Source organism: Botrytis cinerea, chromosome 3, assembly GCF_000143535.2.
Source record: "Botrytis cinerea B05.10 chromosome 3, complete sequence".
NCBI classification, from domain to species: Eukaryota; Fungi; Ascomycota; class Leotiomycetes; order Helotiales; family Sclerotiniaceae; genus Botrytis; species Botrytis cinerea.
The window spans coordinates 575914-590329 of record NC_037312.1 but is presented as its reverse complement, the minus strand read 5'-3'; the positions used below and the strand labels follow the sequence as shown (position 1 = coordinate 590329).

The 14416-nt window shown below is 44.4% G+C and overlaps 4 protein-coding genes across 5 annotated transcripts; all 4 read left to right on the top strand.

Moving 5' to 3' along the window:
* The first annotated feature begins 217 nt into the window (after positions 1–217).
* Positions 218–4537, top strand: BCIN_03g01750 (hypothetical protein). Its single transcript, XM_001559278.2, has 2 exons — positions 218–3269; positions 3327–4537. The coding sequence occupies exons 1-2, from the start codon at positions 1101–1103 to the stop codon at positions 4227–4229; spliced, it is 3072 nt and encodes a 1023-aa protein (XP_001559328.1). The 5' UTR covers positions 218–1100; the 3' UTR covers positions 4230–4537.
* Positions 4538–4899: 362 nt separating this feature from the next.
* Positions 4900–8142, top strand: Bcfzo1. The gene is made up of 2 exons (XM_001559279.2): positions 4900–7416; positions 7466–8142. The coding sequence occupies exons 1-2, from the start codon at positions 5001–5003 to the stop codon at positions 7825–7827; spliced, it is 2778 nt and encodes a 925-aa protein (XP_001559329.1). The 5' UTR covers positions 4900–5000; the 3' UTR covers positions 7828–8142.
* Positions 8143–8196: 54 nt separating this feature from the next.
* On the top strand, positions 8197–9952 carry Bcdid4. Its single transcript, XM_001559280.2, has 3 exons — positions 8197–8554; positions 8612–8887; positions 9013–9952. Exons 1-3 carry the CDS (start codon positions 8549–8551, stop codon positions 9415–9417), a joined length of 687 nt encoding a protein of 228 aa, XP_001559330.1. The 5' UTR covers positions 8197–8548; the 3' UTR covers positions 9418–9952.
* Positions 9953–10902: 950 nt separating this feature from the next.
* On the top strand, positions 10903–14102 carry Bcptc1. Of its 2 annotated transcripts, XM_024691768.1 has the most exons (3): positions 10903–11091; positions 11207–12995; positions 13046–14102. In XM_024691768.1, the coding sequence occupies exons 2-3, from the start codon at positions 11616–11618 to the stop codon at positions 13562–13564; spliced, it is 1899 nt and encodes a 632-aa protein (XP_024547540.1). In that variant the 5' UTR covers positions 10903–11091; positions 11207–11615; the 3' UTR covers positions 13565–14102. The 2 variants fall into 2 exon arrangements, with proteins under 2 accessions (XP_024547540.1, XP_001559332.1); XM_001559282.2 differs by having other exon boundaries at positions 10903–12995.
* Positions 14103–14416: the final 314 nt, after the last annotated feature.

Below are 14416 nucleotides of genomic sequence, written 5' to 3'. Positions count from 1 at the left end.
GCAGTGTGCACCAATGCCGACGGGGGGGACGAAGTATGTGTATGTGTATGGCGGTTGCAACTTGCAAGACGCAAGGACGGCTGTGTGCGAATGTTTCAATGTCTTGCCAATGAAATTATGCTTCCTGGACGGAGGAGAGCTAGACGTCTGCTTGCCCGAACAAAAGGTTTAATAAAGCAACACTTCATCCATCCATCCATCCATCCATCCACTGCTAGGATCTCTCCATCCCTGGCTCAGATGCTTGGTGCATTATTCATGAACGAGCACACCTTGGTAAGGAAGAAGGCAAAACCATCCTTGCCTTCTGTCCAGCAAAGCATCCAATCAAACGTATCAGTCTTCGGCCCCGGTGCTTTGAACATTTGACCTCTGCCTTTTCCCTTCATCTACAATACGACACTCGCACATACAGCAAGAAGAATAAATATCATATGCTCCCCCCCAGAATGCCATTATGACATTGAAACACACACCAGCCCTTTTCCCTTCCCTTCTCTGTGCTTCTCTTCCTCCTGCTTGGCAAACAAAATAACATTACCACCCTTCTCCTCCTGCGACGCCATCAATCCGGAGCAAAACTTGCTTTATCACTGAAAATAATTAGAAGTGGAGGCTTCCCAAGGTCTTGGCATCTTGGACTAGAATTAATCGTGTATGGGTCGTGAAAGTAAACAACCCTTCGACTCAATCTCTTCGCTTTCTTCCAAACAATCAATTTTTTTTTATTCCACTTCGAAAATAATCATTCTCGCAAAAAGCAACGTCTGCGAACCCTAGCTGCGCAATTCTACGTGCATTCCGATCATTACACAAAAGGAGTCTGGGAGGGAGAGCCAACATATATTAATAAACGGCGGAGCGGCGACTGGGCGCGACCAGACTTCGAATGCTGCGACATCACGCAATACTTTTGAGGGAATCGACTGATTGGGGCATAACGAGCAGAGGAAATCCAATCGACTGAGCTACAATATCCCCCCTCCCCCGCCGTCGACAGTGCCTGCTAGCACGATATTGTTACCGACACCAATCGATTGCGATTGCGATTGTTCTAATACCTATTCTACACCGATCGACAACCATCTAAGACAGCCAAGATGGCTTGGGATCACCTCTCCATCAACAAGCCTCATTTGGTTTATATAATTTTGGGCGGCTTCACCTCACTGTTTATGCTGTGTTCTTCCTTCATCAAGGAGCGCATGTATATCGGTGAAGCGACTGTCGCTACTATTTGTGGTATTATCTTCGGACCACATGCCGCCAATCTGATTGACCCCGATACTTGGGGCAATACCGATCAGATTACTCTCGAGTTCTCACGAATTGTCCTCGTGGTTCAATGTTTTGCCGTCGGGGTCGAATTGCCTAGGCATTACATGGAGAAACATTGGCGGAGTGTAGTCTTTCTCTTGTTGCCTGTGATGACCTTTGGATGGTTGATCACTAGTCTTTTCATCTGGTGGTTGATCCCGCCGCTAAACTGGCTGCAGGGACTTTGTGTTGCAGCATGTGTGACGGCGACAGATCCTGTACTCGCCAGTTCTGTGGTTGGAAAAGGAAAATTCGCAAAGCGAGTACCGAAACATTTGAGAGATCTCCTATCTGCCGAATCAGGGTGTAACGATGGAATGGCATTCCCATTTATCTACCTTTCCTTATATTTGATTCGATTTCACCTCAATGCGAAGGAAGTTACATTTGATTTCATTGTCATAACAGTTCTTTACGAATGTGTGTTTGGTGCGATTTATGGTTTCGTTGTCGGTTACATTGGCAGACACGGAATCAAATATGCAGAAAGACACGATTTGGTCGACAGAGAGAGTTTTCTCGTGTTCTACTTTGTCCTTGCTCTATTCTGTGCAGGTTCAGGAAGTATTCTTGGAGTTGATGATCTCCTTGTCGGCTTCGCGGCTGGCGTTGGCTTCTCAAACGACGGTTGGTTTACCCAGAAAACAGAAGAATCTCATGTTTCCAACGTCATAGATCTCCTTATCAATTTGGCATATTTTGTTTACCTGGGTACAATTATTCCGTGGGAACAGTACAATGACATGGAAATCGGAACTTCGCCATGGAGGCTCGCTGTCATTGCTATCTTGGTCATTTTCTTTCGACGAATACCAATCATGATGGCACTGAAACCTTTCATACCCGACATAAAAACTTGGCGAGAAGCTCTGTTTGCTGGTCACTTCGGACCAATTGGTGTGGGTGCCATCTTTGTTGCTATTCTTGCGAGGGCCGAGCTTGAGACTGACAGTACAACTCCATTAACTGAATATCCTGACCGAAGTGCACCGAACTGGGAATTGGTAACGGTGATTTGGCCAATTGTAACCTTTCTTGTCATTTCCTCTATTATTGTGCATGGATCCTCCATCGCCGTCTTTACCCTAGGGAAACATATCAATACCCTGACACTCACAATGTCATATACCCAAGCTGGGGACGATGGTCCTACTTGGATGAACCGTCTCCCTCGTATCTCATCCACTTCAAGATCTCAAGCTAAGACAGTCGGCTCAGAGACCGATGGCGAGGATATGAGATTAGACGAGTTACCACCGGGTACCCTGCCACCTGCAGGAGGGATACCCGGAGGTTTCTTGCGCCGTCAAAAAGAAGAGGATAATCCAAGTCGCGCCAACAGTCGTCCTTCTTCATTAATTCCCCGACGCAGGAAGAAGAAGTGGGACGATGGAGTAGGACCAGGTGGTCCTATCAGCGAATCGGCCATTTACCCCGCTCGAAAAAGTCGCGATTACTCAACTGGACATACATCTGATACATTAACGCCCGGCGAATCTTCGCCCGACAACGAGAAAGTCAACATTGATGACGAGTCCAATGAAGGTGAACTTGGAGAAATCCAACACGACCCAGAGATGGAAGAAATCATGCATCATGGCGAGAAGCAAAAGCGATATGATGAGCACATGTCAGATGCTCAACGTAATCCTGACAAGGCAGAAGTTTATGACGAGGGCGATCATATCATAATCGAAAATGAAGATGGAGACGTATTGAAGACCCTCAAAAGTCCAGAGGCTGGAACCCCCAAGGAAGAACTTGAGAATATTCAACAGAGCATCAAGCAAGGGCCAGAGAAAGCCCACAAAAAGTTCGGCAAGATAATGGGTGTTTGGAGAAACAAAGATGAGGCCAAGGAACAGGGCGAAGAAGAAGGTTCTAAGGGGAAGAAAGGAAAGGAGCCTCGCAAGACTCGAGGTCCAGCACTGGCTTACCAGTATGGTAGATCTGTAAGACTATCTTTTTCCCTTTATGTTGATTCGATCAAGTCACTAACATATTCATAGATTATTGTCGAAGATGAAGACGGAGAGGTCGTCAAAACATACGAATTACCGGCCGATCCTAACAGCAAAGCCCCTAAGTCCGGCGAGCCTAATGCTGTTCGCCAAGGAATCAACCGTATGGGTACATGGACAGGACTTGGTGGTAACAAGGTAGACAACTCTACCAAGACAGATGCTACAAGCACAGAACCGGTCCGACAAGGCATAAATCGAATGGGCACATGGAATTTCGGCAAGAATACACCAAACACTGACAACAAAGAAGCCGAAGAAGAAGATGATGATCGTCGTATCCGATTCACTATTGGAGGAGCAGGACGCCGTCTAACTAAGGAAGATTTTCTGAAAGAAATTCAAGGTTTAGATCCTAAAGCAAGATGCGAGATTGTTGAAGAAAGCGATGCACCAAAGGCGATGAAGGACTTGGCAAAGAGAGACGCTAGTGATAAAACAAAAGGGAGCTCACGGTTGTTCGAAGCCCAAGACACGCAACTTGCTGCTGGTGCGCAAACTGCACGTGTGGTTGGAAAACAAATGGCCAAGGCACAGGGCGCAAGAATCGACGCAATTACAGAAAGCAGTCCCACAGGAAGCAGCAAAAATGATGTGCCTGAGACGGCTGCAGAAAGGAGAAGAAGACATGGTGCTTTGAAAGGAGTAGATGAAGATGAAGAAACAGATGAAGCTAGAGGGCGGGGAAGAGGACGTGGACGTTCTCCCAGTCATGGCAGCAACGGTCCAGAAGAAAAAGAAACGCCAGCAGAAAAGCGAAGACGGGAAGCAGCTCTTGGAGAAAGCGTGCAGAGCGATAGTGATGATGATGATACTCCGAGAGTACCACCACCAGCTGTACGCAGTAGGGGTATTAGATTTGCGCAGAGTCCTGTGAGAGGAAAGAAGTAGTTGTGGACAGATTATGTACATGCCGGTGGGGGTTTAATGTTTTCAAAGGAGTTGATCTCATGTCATTATATTGTTGGGGAAGAGATAACGCTTTACTTGATAATGTTGCTACGAAAATCTTGAGATGATACCTACATAGATGAGAAAACTGGCATTTTTGGAATCATGATTGTTGGGTATTGGGTAATTTTGAAGGGGTGGTCATACATAGCATAAGAATTAATGTCATAGAACGGTAGAATATTGATGGGATTGATAGTTGTGGGCGATGTGAAAAAAAAAAACAAGCGATTGACTATGAATTTGCATTTGTGTTGCTGTTGTTCCTGCTGCTGTGTGGATGTGGATGTGGATATGGATATGGATGTGGCCGGTCTTAATTTGAGGCTATACTCAGAGTGATGATGATGGTTAAATGACATGGACAACGCAGTTGCTGTGGGAATGGAAGGGATCCTCTAGATAGTCTCCTTGTGACTTATACAGAGCAGTCTATCCATTATTGTTGTTTACATTTCATCCAGTCGATTCGACATCTTTGAAAAATTTCGACGAAAGTTTGTTGTCGTCATTGATGGACAAGGATACCTTGACCAATAAGCATCGTTATCAATTTTATTGGACCCCCACGCGCCTCTCAAATTGCCGAGCAAGTCGAACGAAGATTCATGCGAATTTCGCCTCCAAAAGTTTCATGCTATCAACAACTAGTCACACCATTCGAAGAATACAGACTGACATCAATTTACGAATGGTCGGCATCTTGCAATCATGAGTCAAAATAATAGAAAAGGAAAGGGAAAGGGCAGAGGTGGACAAGCAGGTTCGGGCGACAATTCTAGTAGCAATACTCCAAATGGTGGCCGGCCACAGTATATGACGGTTGGACCCGGAAGTGCACCGGAAAGTGCTGCAAGACTACAAGCGCTCCTCGACAATGATTCTGGTTATGGAGGTAGTGTGGCCGGCGAAAGCTCGAACGGGGTTCCATCATGGAATCCTACACTGACCCCGGATAGACCTACTCCTCCACCCTCTTCCCTTCCTCGAGGACAATCGAACGAAGTTTCTGAAAACGAGAGACGGTCGCAGGCAAATGCCATACATCAACTATGGTACAATCAACATCGGGTCACTCTGGGTAGATCAATCAATCGTGTGGTGGAAACTTTGAAGTCGTTGCAGGAAATGAATGCACAATGGCCAGCAATTTACCCCTCGGTGCAGCGCGAAGAATCTCAACATCAGCGACAGGACCCACGACCAGGCTTGGTACATACGCAAACTGGTATCGGTTCATCGATACCCGAACCTCGTCCTGGACAGGTGCGACGTGCTATGACATCTATTGGTGAGGGTAGCAGCAATGCGGAATCGAGTCAAGCTGCGGAATCAAAATCAACTCCGGAGCCCCGACTTGTTACGCCACAGATTGCACAAGAGTTTTCTATCTTAAAGTTGGACCTGAAGTTGGGAGCTTTGCATCAAACCGAGTTGGTACATTCTTTGGAAAAGGCTTCGATCGCATCTCTACTTGATGGAAAAATCAGTTCGAGCATTAATCACCTACTTTCACTGCGAGAACGGATCGAAGATTCTTCGAGTAAGGTCCTTGTGACGGGTGACTTAAATACTGGAAAATCGACATTCTGCAATGCACTTCTGCGACGAAAGATTTTGCCAGAGGACCAACAACCTTGTACAAGTATATTCTGTGAGGTTTTGGATGCGAGAGAAAATGGAGGAATCGAAGAAGTACATGCAGTACACAAGGAAACTATTTACGATCGACATGACGAAAGCACTTTTGATGTCTACACGATCCAAGATTTGGAACAGCTAGTTCTTGATAACGATACCTACACACAATGCAAAGTCTACGTCAAGGACGTACGCACGATTGACGAGTCCTTACTGAATAATGGAGTGGTAGATATTGCAATAATCGATGCGCCTGGTCTCAACTTGGATACTACGAAAACAACTGCGGTGTTTGCCCGTCAAGAAGAAATTGATGTAGTCGTCTTCGTTGTCTCAGCGGCCAATCACTTTACCCAAACTGCGCGAGAATTTATTTGGGCAGCAGCGGCGGAAAAAGCATATATTTTTATGGTTGTCAACGGATATGATAACATCAGGGATAAGGAACGATGCCAAAAAATGATTTTGGAGCAAATCCAAGGTTTAAGTCCTAGAACCTTCAAGGAATCCTCCGAGCTCGTTCACTTCGTATCGAGTAACGCTATTCCTACTGCTGCACTTGGCCCTCCTGGTCCACCGGGTGGAAGTGGTGGCGGAAGCGGTAGTTATAGTGGAGGTAGTGGTGATGGACCAGACTTCGATGATGGTTCGGATCCGAAAGGAAAGGGCAAAGGCAAGGACAAGGAAAAGATTAGAGACTTTGAGATTCTTGAACAATCACTGCGCCGATTCGTTCTCGAGAAGCGAGCTAGATCCAAGTTGGCTCCAGCAAAGACTTACTTACTCAATGTTCTAAGCGATATTCAAAGTCTTGCCACCGTCAATGCAGAGGTTGCACAATCCGAACTGGATCGCGTTACAAAAGAACTAGCAGATATAGAGCCAATGCTCGAGGCTTCTCAAAAGGCGAAGGCTGAAGTAAGCGATGATATTGACCGAACTATTGATGCAACATGCAAGGGTATTTACGATTACACCCGCTCGACACTCAACGACACAATCGCTAGAACAGCTGATGGTGATCTTGGTATTCCATATCCAGGACTGTTCGGCGCATTCCAGTATGCCGATGACATAAAGGAAGCTATCATGTCCGAAATTTCTGCTACTGTTTCTGCCTGTGAAGAACATGCACGTCGTAAGACAGTTGATGGCGTAACACAGATCAAGCAACTTGGGATCTTGCATCTCGGTGATGAGTATACAGACCTGAGCTTCAGAAGTGACATCATGTTCAAGCGCAAGCGTGATATTCTTGCCAAGCATCTTGATATTGAGACTGAATTGTGGGATTTCTTCGATTTCTCTACTCTACTTCAAAGACAAGAGAAGATGGCCGGAACTGGTATGGCAATGACTTTTGCCACTGTTGTTGGTAGTCGTGCAATTGGCGGATTCGGATGGGTTGATGGTGCTCTGTCTGCCGCAAAGATTATGGGTAACAACAATTTGCGTAGATTGGTCGTGCCAGGAATCTTAGCAGGAGGTATGTTTTGCATGATTCTACGTTGTACATTCTTACTAATTCTTTCTAGCTATCGCCGCAGCTTACTATATCTTGAACCAAATTCCTCAATCACTTCCACATCGCCTCTCCTCCAAGATCTCTACTCAACTTTCCGCCATTGATTACGTACACTCTAATAGTGATCGTATCTCATCATCAGTACGCAAGGTTCTTCGATTCCCTGCCGATAACCTTCGAGTTGGTCTTCAACGTTCAGTCGAACAACTTGGTACCAAGCGCGAAGAGACTAGAAAGATCAGAGGTGAAAGTGAAGTTGCTAGAAAATATTTTGGCAACTTGGTCAACAAAAGTGCGGAAATCAGAAATAATGTCGAGAGTGTGGATTTGGAGGGACCAGCTCCAGGAGTGGCTGCTGCATACGATGCTTAGATTCTTTGTTATACCCCAATATCTCTTTTTCTTCTCATGCGTCGATGTCTGCTTTCTCAGATGAATAAAAATGGCGTTTTCTGAGCAATTGATTTTTAAAGACAATTAGGGATGGATTGGCGGAACAGGTGATGGATGGGTGGTGATGTGGAAAATGGAAATATGAGTGGCGTTGGTCGTAAGCTTTAGGATTGATTGTATGGCGTACCTAGCTACTTCGGACTCCCCTCTCCACTTACTTTACTCAGTAGAAAATAAAAGAAAAGAAAAGAAAAGAAAAGAAAGAAAAGTAATATCATACCTTAATATGTCACATGTGAAATGCGCATCTGTGATCCTACCTCCGAGGGGCGTGTTGTGAGCTTTCTAGACAAGTAAAGTTACCTGTGAGCCTTTCCAAGCGACTTGTAGCCTTTCCTAAGCTTAGCTGCAGGGCGCATATCTTGTAGCTTACTCCCGGTGAACATGTATTGAGCTCCAGGTCCTATCAAATGGGGTAGGTAGGGACAACTATATGTGTGCCTTAGATTTCAGGATACAATTAGCCAAGGCTGCTAAGATCCAAGGCTACGAGCTTGGAAACGAAAGCCGAATCATTACTCCATGACGACTTGCGCGGCTGCATCGAACACACACACCATCAAATAATCTACATTAATTCACCCACCTTTCTCCGATTCCCTTTCAACCTCAACACCAACCAACACCTTCAATCACAACCATGAATGTCCGTACCTCTCCTCATATCCCTCCCCCAGCTCCCCCACTAACCATCCCCATCCAGATCGTCGAATGGGCATTTGGCAAGCGCATGACGCCTGCGGAGCGACTGCGCAAACATCAGCGATCGCTGGAAAAAACGCAGCGCGAACTCGATCGCGAGAGAACGAAGTTGGAAAATCAGGAGAAGAAATTGATTCAGGAAATTAAGAAGAGTGCGAAGAATGGACAGATGGGGGCGGCGAAGATTCAGGCCAAGGATTTGGTGAGGACGAGGAGATATGTGGAGAAGTTTTATAGTATGAGGACTCAGTTGCAGGCGATTAGTTTGAGGATACAGGTATGTTTTTTTTTAGTTTTGGTTTTAGGGGGGTTGGAGGAGGGGAGGGGGAAAGGAGCGGGAAGAGGAAGAGGAAGAGGGAGGGGAGTGATTAAGAGGGGTTTGTGCTGATTTATTGGAAAAAGACGGTACGAACAAATGAACAAATGATGCAAGCCATGAAAGGTGCAACAGGAGTTCTCGGCAGCATGAACCGAAGCATGAATCTCCCCGCGCTGCAACGAATCGCGATGGAATTCGAAAAGGAAAATGATATTATGGATCAGAGACAAGAAATGATGGATGATGCGATTGATGATGTCACCGGTCTGGAAGATGAGGAAGAGGGTGAGGAAGTCGTAGAACAGGTTTTGGAGGAGATTGGAATCGATTTGAAAGCGGCGATGGGGGAGACTCCGCAGGGATTGCAGAGTCAGGCGGTGGCGGAGGGGAGGGTCGCGCAGGCTGTTGGGGGTGGTGGGGGGCCTGGCGGGGCGGATCCCGGAGATGATGATTTGCAGGCGAGATTGGATAGTTTGAGGAGGGATTGATTGATCTATTGATTTGTTTATTGATCAGGGGGGTGGAGGGAGGGGTGAGAATTCATTGAATGAGGTCACATGCAAATCGATTCTGTAAAAGAGGACACTCATTTGTCGGTATAATGGTCAGATGAGATGGAAAGATACATGATGTTTGTCGATCCACACACGTACAATTCTTTCATCGGCGTTACTCGCAGGATTGCGGAAGGCGTTTTATTAGCGGTTGTGGTTTGGGTCTGTTATGGATGGGTTTTACAGATTTTTTTTATTTTTTTCATAATCTTCTGTCTATCTGTCTGTCTGTCTGTCTCTCTGTCTTTTACCTTGCCTTGCGTAAATAGGGAGGAGGTTTTGAGGATGCGAGTCCAAGGATGCGATGGGATGGGATGGGATGGGATGGGATGGGATGGGATGGGATGGGAGGATGGGAGGGTTCTAGTTTTCTTGTTGCTTATGAGTAGATACATATATTTACATATTTATTCATTCATGCATTCATAAATAGAGAATAAATCGGGAATCAATAAGATCTGTTGTGTTAGATGTGAGGATTTTACTTGATTTTTGTTTGACTGAACGTTTTGTGTTGTGGTGTGGTTGGTTGGGTTGGGTTGGAGTAGTGTAGTGTTGTAGTGTATTGTATTGTTTGTTGTTATTGTGTTAGATGTATAGTTATGTATAGTTATATCTAATTTAGTGTATGTAGTCAGAATGTAGTCAGGATGTATATATATATAAATAAGTAAGTCAGTAAGTATTTAGTTATTTGTGTATTTGTGTATATATATATATATATATATATATATATACAAAAATGACACGGATAGGTATGTATGGATTCTGTAGATGTTGGATAATAACTATAAGATATGAGATAACTGTGATGATCTTTGAACTAGGTACACGCGATAGGTAGGTATATATATATATATATATGGTGCGGTTGGATATGTATTGATTGCTGTTTGCCGAGTGTCGTTTGGAGATGTATAGTATGTATGTAATATATAGTTTGGGGATTTGTAGATGTGTAGATGTGTAGAAGTGTAGATGTAGATGTGAATGTGTATCTTTTTGCCTTGGAGAAGTATATAGTCGAGGAGGCGATGAGATAGCATAGAGTCGTTGTACTATAACATGATTATATTATCTCTTGGGTGTAGAAATGACTGACGACTGACTACCTGGCAGTATCTCGTCTCGATTGCAGTATGGGAGAAGCAGCAGAACCACCGTGCCTCTCTCGCTCTGGATTTCCCCAGATTGCTCTGCTGCTGCATTCATCCTGATACATACCACTCACTCCCTCGGATTCTTTCCTCGCGGTCCGGAGTCGTCATCGTGTTTCCCTGTTGCCGAATCGAGACGGAGATCCAAGCACCCGGTCATTGTGTCTAACGGCAATTTCCCTTGTATCCTCGTACGTGTGCAAAGTGTATTTAGGATGTAGGATGTAGGATGTAGGATGTAGGATGTAGTATGTAGTATTTAGCATTTAGTCTGTACTATATAGTATTTAGCATTTAGCATTTATTAGTCTGTACTATATAGCATTTAGCATTTAGCATTTAGTTTGTACTATATAGTATTTAGCATAAAGCATCTCCCTTCCATCCAAATCCCAGCTCCGTGGTACTTTATATTACAAAGGATCAGAGTGGATTGCGGAGTCTATCAATCGTGAGCATCCCATTGTATTGTACCCAATAACCCGAAATACCCCACGAACCGACCGCAAAAACGATGTCATGGGAGAGGAAATGATGATCCAAATCCAAAGCTAATTCACTCCCAGTCTCAACCCAAGAACAGGAACCAAAACTCAGTCATACTCCAAATCCAATTAACCTCAACGCAGCCCAACTCAATCTTCTCTCGTCCTTCTTCTTCTCAACCCGATCAAGTCTCATTTAAAATATTGAAATCGGACAAATCATCCAAACTACTTCCTCGTTACCCATTGTCTGGCCATATTACAAAGTCAACTGGTCTTATTAGCTACCTTGCACCCCGAAGAGGAGGGCGAAGCAAACAACCAAACAAATAAGAGGCAGGAACGATAAATTCGCACAGCAAAACGAACCTTCTTCCTCTCTTCGAATAACAGCCGTCCGTCTCTTCACGAGACTCTTTTATTTAAATCAAACAAACTGGCAGGAAATAAGAGGAGGAGCTTTTCCTCCCAAGGAGGTCTGCTCAACAGAATGTTTGGCAGCTCGAGTTCCCCACCAAAAGATTCGTCCTTAGCTTCCACCACCACTCCTCCCACCTCTTCCGAATCTAGCGCCGATTCATCAACAGGTCTCAACAACCAAGGCGATGCATCGTCCGCTTTAAGAGCTCTCGATGGTGAGACTGGCACATCCGAAAAACGTAGCGGCAATGGCAGTCCGCCAGGTCGCGCAATTCCCGGCGATGGTTCTGGAGAGAAGAAACGCCGGAGTAGCGGGGTCGGCGGCAAAGCCAGCTCGTTTCTTGCCAGTGCGAAAAATTCATTGCACTTCAGCCAGAGTCCTAATTCTTCCGGATTCATGTCTGGTGGTCGATCAAGCGATGTAGTGCAAACGCCCTTACAAAAGTTGGGAAAACAAGATCCGGCCTTGACGGTTCCCCAAGGGCAGCATAATAATTCGGCGGGAGAATCTCGTCCCGGTCCTAGATCGACATTCAAAGTCGGCGTTTGGGAAGATAAAAATAAGAAGTGTCGTCGCACGATGGAGGATACTCATGCTTTCTTGTATAACTTCTTACACACACCTGCACCTGTGGTGGGTGCCGATTCTAGCTCCAAGTCAGAAAAGTCAGATAAAGTCGCAAGTGATTCATCAGATAGTATTGCTCGGCCGGTATCTGCACAATCTATGATGGAGACAGACAATGGCTATTTTGCAATCTTCGACGGTCATGCAGGTACATTTGCTGCGGATTGGTGCGGAAAGAAATTACATCTCATTTTGGAAGAGACTATACGAAAGAATCCGAATACACCGATTCCCGAGCTTCTCGATCAAACCTTTACAACGGTCGATGCGCAGTTGGAAAAATTACCTTTGAAAAACAGTGGTTGTACTGCCGTTACAGCAGTGCTTCGTTGGGAGGATAGGATACCAAACACTTCATCTGCCACGGGTTCTACAGCCATTGCACCTGCGACCGCTGCTGCTGTTAAAGCTGCTGAAGAAACAAAGACTGAAGATGGTGGTGTAGATTCGAAATCCACATCACAACAGCCAAAAGCCGTTTTGAATGCTCCTACTGGAGATGTTCAGGCAAAACTCAAAAGCACTTCTTCTCGTGCTAGAGTTTTGTATACCGCCAATGTTGGAGATGCACGTATCGTATTGTGTCGCAACGGCAAAGCTTTACGTCTATCTTATGATCATAAGGGTAGTGATGAGAATGAAGGAAAACGTGTTGCAAATGCAGGTGGTTTGATCCTCAATAATCGTGTCAATGGTGTTTTGGCAGTTACTCGTGCATTGGGAGATGCGTATATGAAAGATTTGGTTACAGGTCATCCATATACGACTGAAACTGTTATACAACCTGATAGTGATGAATTCATTATATTGGCTTGTGATGGTGTAAGTACTATTTTAATCGTTTGTGAAGAATTCCACTAATCAAGTCACAGTTATGGGATGTCTGTTCAGATCAAGAAGCAGTTGATCTCGTTCGTCATCAACAAGATCCTGTTGCCGCAGCTAAACAACTTGTCGAATACGCCCTTGCTCGCTTTAGTACCGATAATTTGTCTTGTATGATTGTTCGATTTAATCGACCACTTCTTGTTGCAACCGCCAAAGATTCTCATGCAGCTATTGGTGTTGAAGGTGATGGTAATATGGGATTAGGTACACTATCCGAAGCGGATAAAATTGTTTCAGAATCTCAGCAAAAAGTTAAAGATGGTGCATCAAATCTCGGTATTAGTGGTAGTAATAGTGGTGCAGGACATGATCCTAAATTTGATGGAGCCGTAGAGGATGATGAGGATGAAGAGAAACCTCGGATGGAGAGTGTAGTTGAAGAGGAACCTCAGTCCATTGAAGGTGATTCATCGGCTCCTGAAATAGATTTAAATGCTACGAAGAATGCGAAAGCGGAGGAGACGGCTGCAAATTTGCATTTACCGGCTGGAGTTGAGAAGTGATATTACTTGTGTAAATTTTGGGTGGGGGGTAGTGCGGGGAGCGGTTTTTTTTCTTTTCTTTGCGATTTGCTGAGTGATTATTTGGGTTTATTTTGGGAGGTTGAGGGGGTGGAAGGGGTGGCAATGAACGGATGGATGATGGCTTGATGAGATTTATCTGAGTCATGGTTCCCTAGAATGGATGGAGGGGTTTAGGGAAGGATGGAAGAAGCTTTTAACTGATGAGTGGGTGTTATGAATACGATCTTGGGTGGTTAGCGGGGTTGGCAAGGGGAGGGAAGGCAGGGGCATATTAAATTACGCGAAGTAAGCAATGATACGCAGCGTAGCGTACAATGTATGAATGTTTATGCATACACGATATGAATTGAATTGAATGAATGGGAGTGAACGCTGTCGTTGTTTTTTTTTAGCTGCTTATATATGTGTGTATTTTATATCTTTTGATGTGAAAACTAAGTTTTTGTATCGTATATGAGTAAAGAGGGATGAGAGGAAGATTGTACGTATATTCTAAGTAATATCTCATTATATCTCATTATATCTCATCTCATTATATATAGTATTATACGATTTAATATCTAATATCTGATTAAAAGATTAAAAGATTAATAGGAACTCATAGGAACTTGTCAAAGCTGTTAGGAGAAGCGAACGAGAGTTTACTTTCAAGTAATATAGATAGGTAGATATAGATAGATAGATATATCGACTCGTATCTCTCTCTCTTTCTTATTTATGGATTAAAATTACAGTCATCTTATCTATTTTCTAAAAGTGATTTTGTTCATTTCATTTCAATCAATTCGAATATATCTTCAATCTCGGAATTGAAGTAGTATCAAATATCAC

Excerpts from the sequence above, each read along its gene's own strand:
- Bcdid4 (XM_001559280.2), top strand. Across the intron at positions 8,888-9,012 it reads CGATTAGTTTGAGGATACAG|ACGGTACGAACAAATGAACA; the intron begins GTATGTTTTTTT and ends TATTGGAAAAAG.
- BCIN_03g01750 (XM_001559278.2), top strand. The coding sequence starts at position 1,101 with ATGGCTTGGGATCACCTCTCCATCAACAAGCCTCATTTGGTTTATATA. Across the intron at positions 3,270-3,326 it reads CTTACCAGTATGGTAGATCT|ATTATTGTCGAAGATGAAGA; the intron begins GTAAGACTATCT and ends ACATATTCATAG.
- Bcfzo1 (XM_001559279.2), top strand. The coding sequence starts at position 5,001 with ATGAGTCAAAATAATAGAAAAGGAAAGGGAAAGGGCAGAGGTGGACAA. Across the intron at positions 7,417-7,465 it reads GCCAGGAATCTTAGCAGGAG|CTATCGCCGCAGCTTACTAT; the intron begins GTATGTTTTGCA and ends AATTCTTTCTAG.
- Bcptc1 (XM_024691768.1), top strand. The coding sequence starts at position 11,616 with ATGTTTGGCAGCTCGAGTTCCCCACCAAAAGATTCGTCCTTAGCTTCC. Across the intron at positions 12,996-13,045 it reads TTATATTGGCTTGTGATGGT|TTATGGGATGTCTGTTCAGA; the intron begins GTAAGTACTATT and ends ATCAAGTCACAG.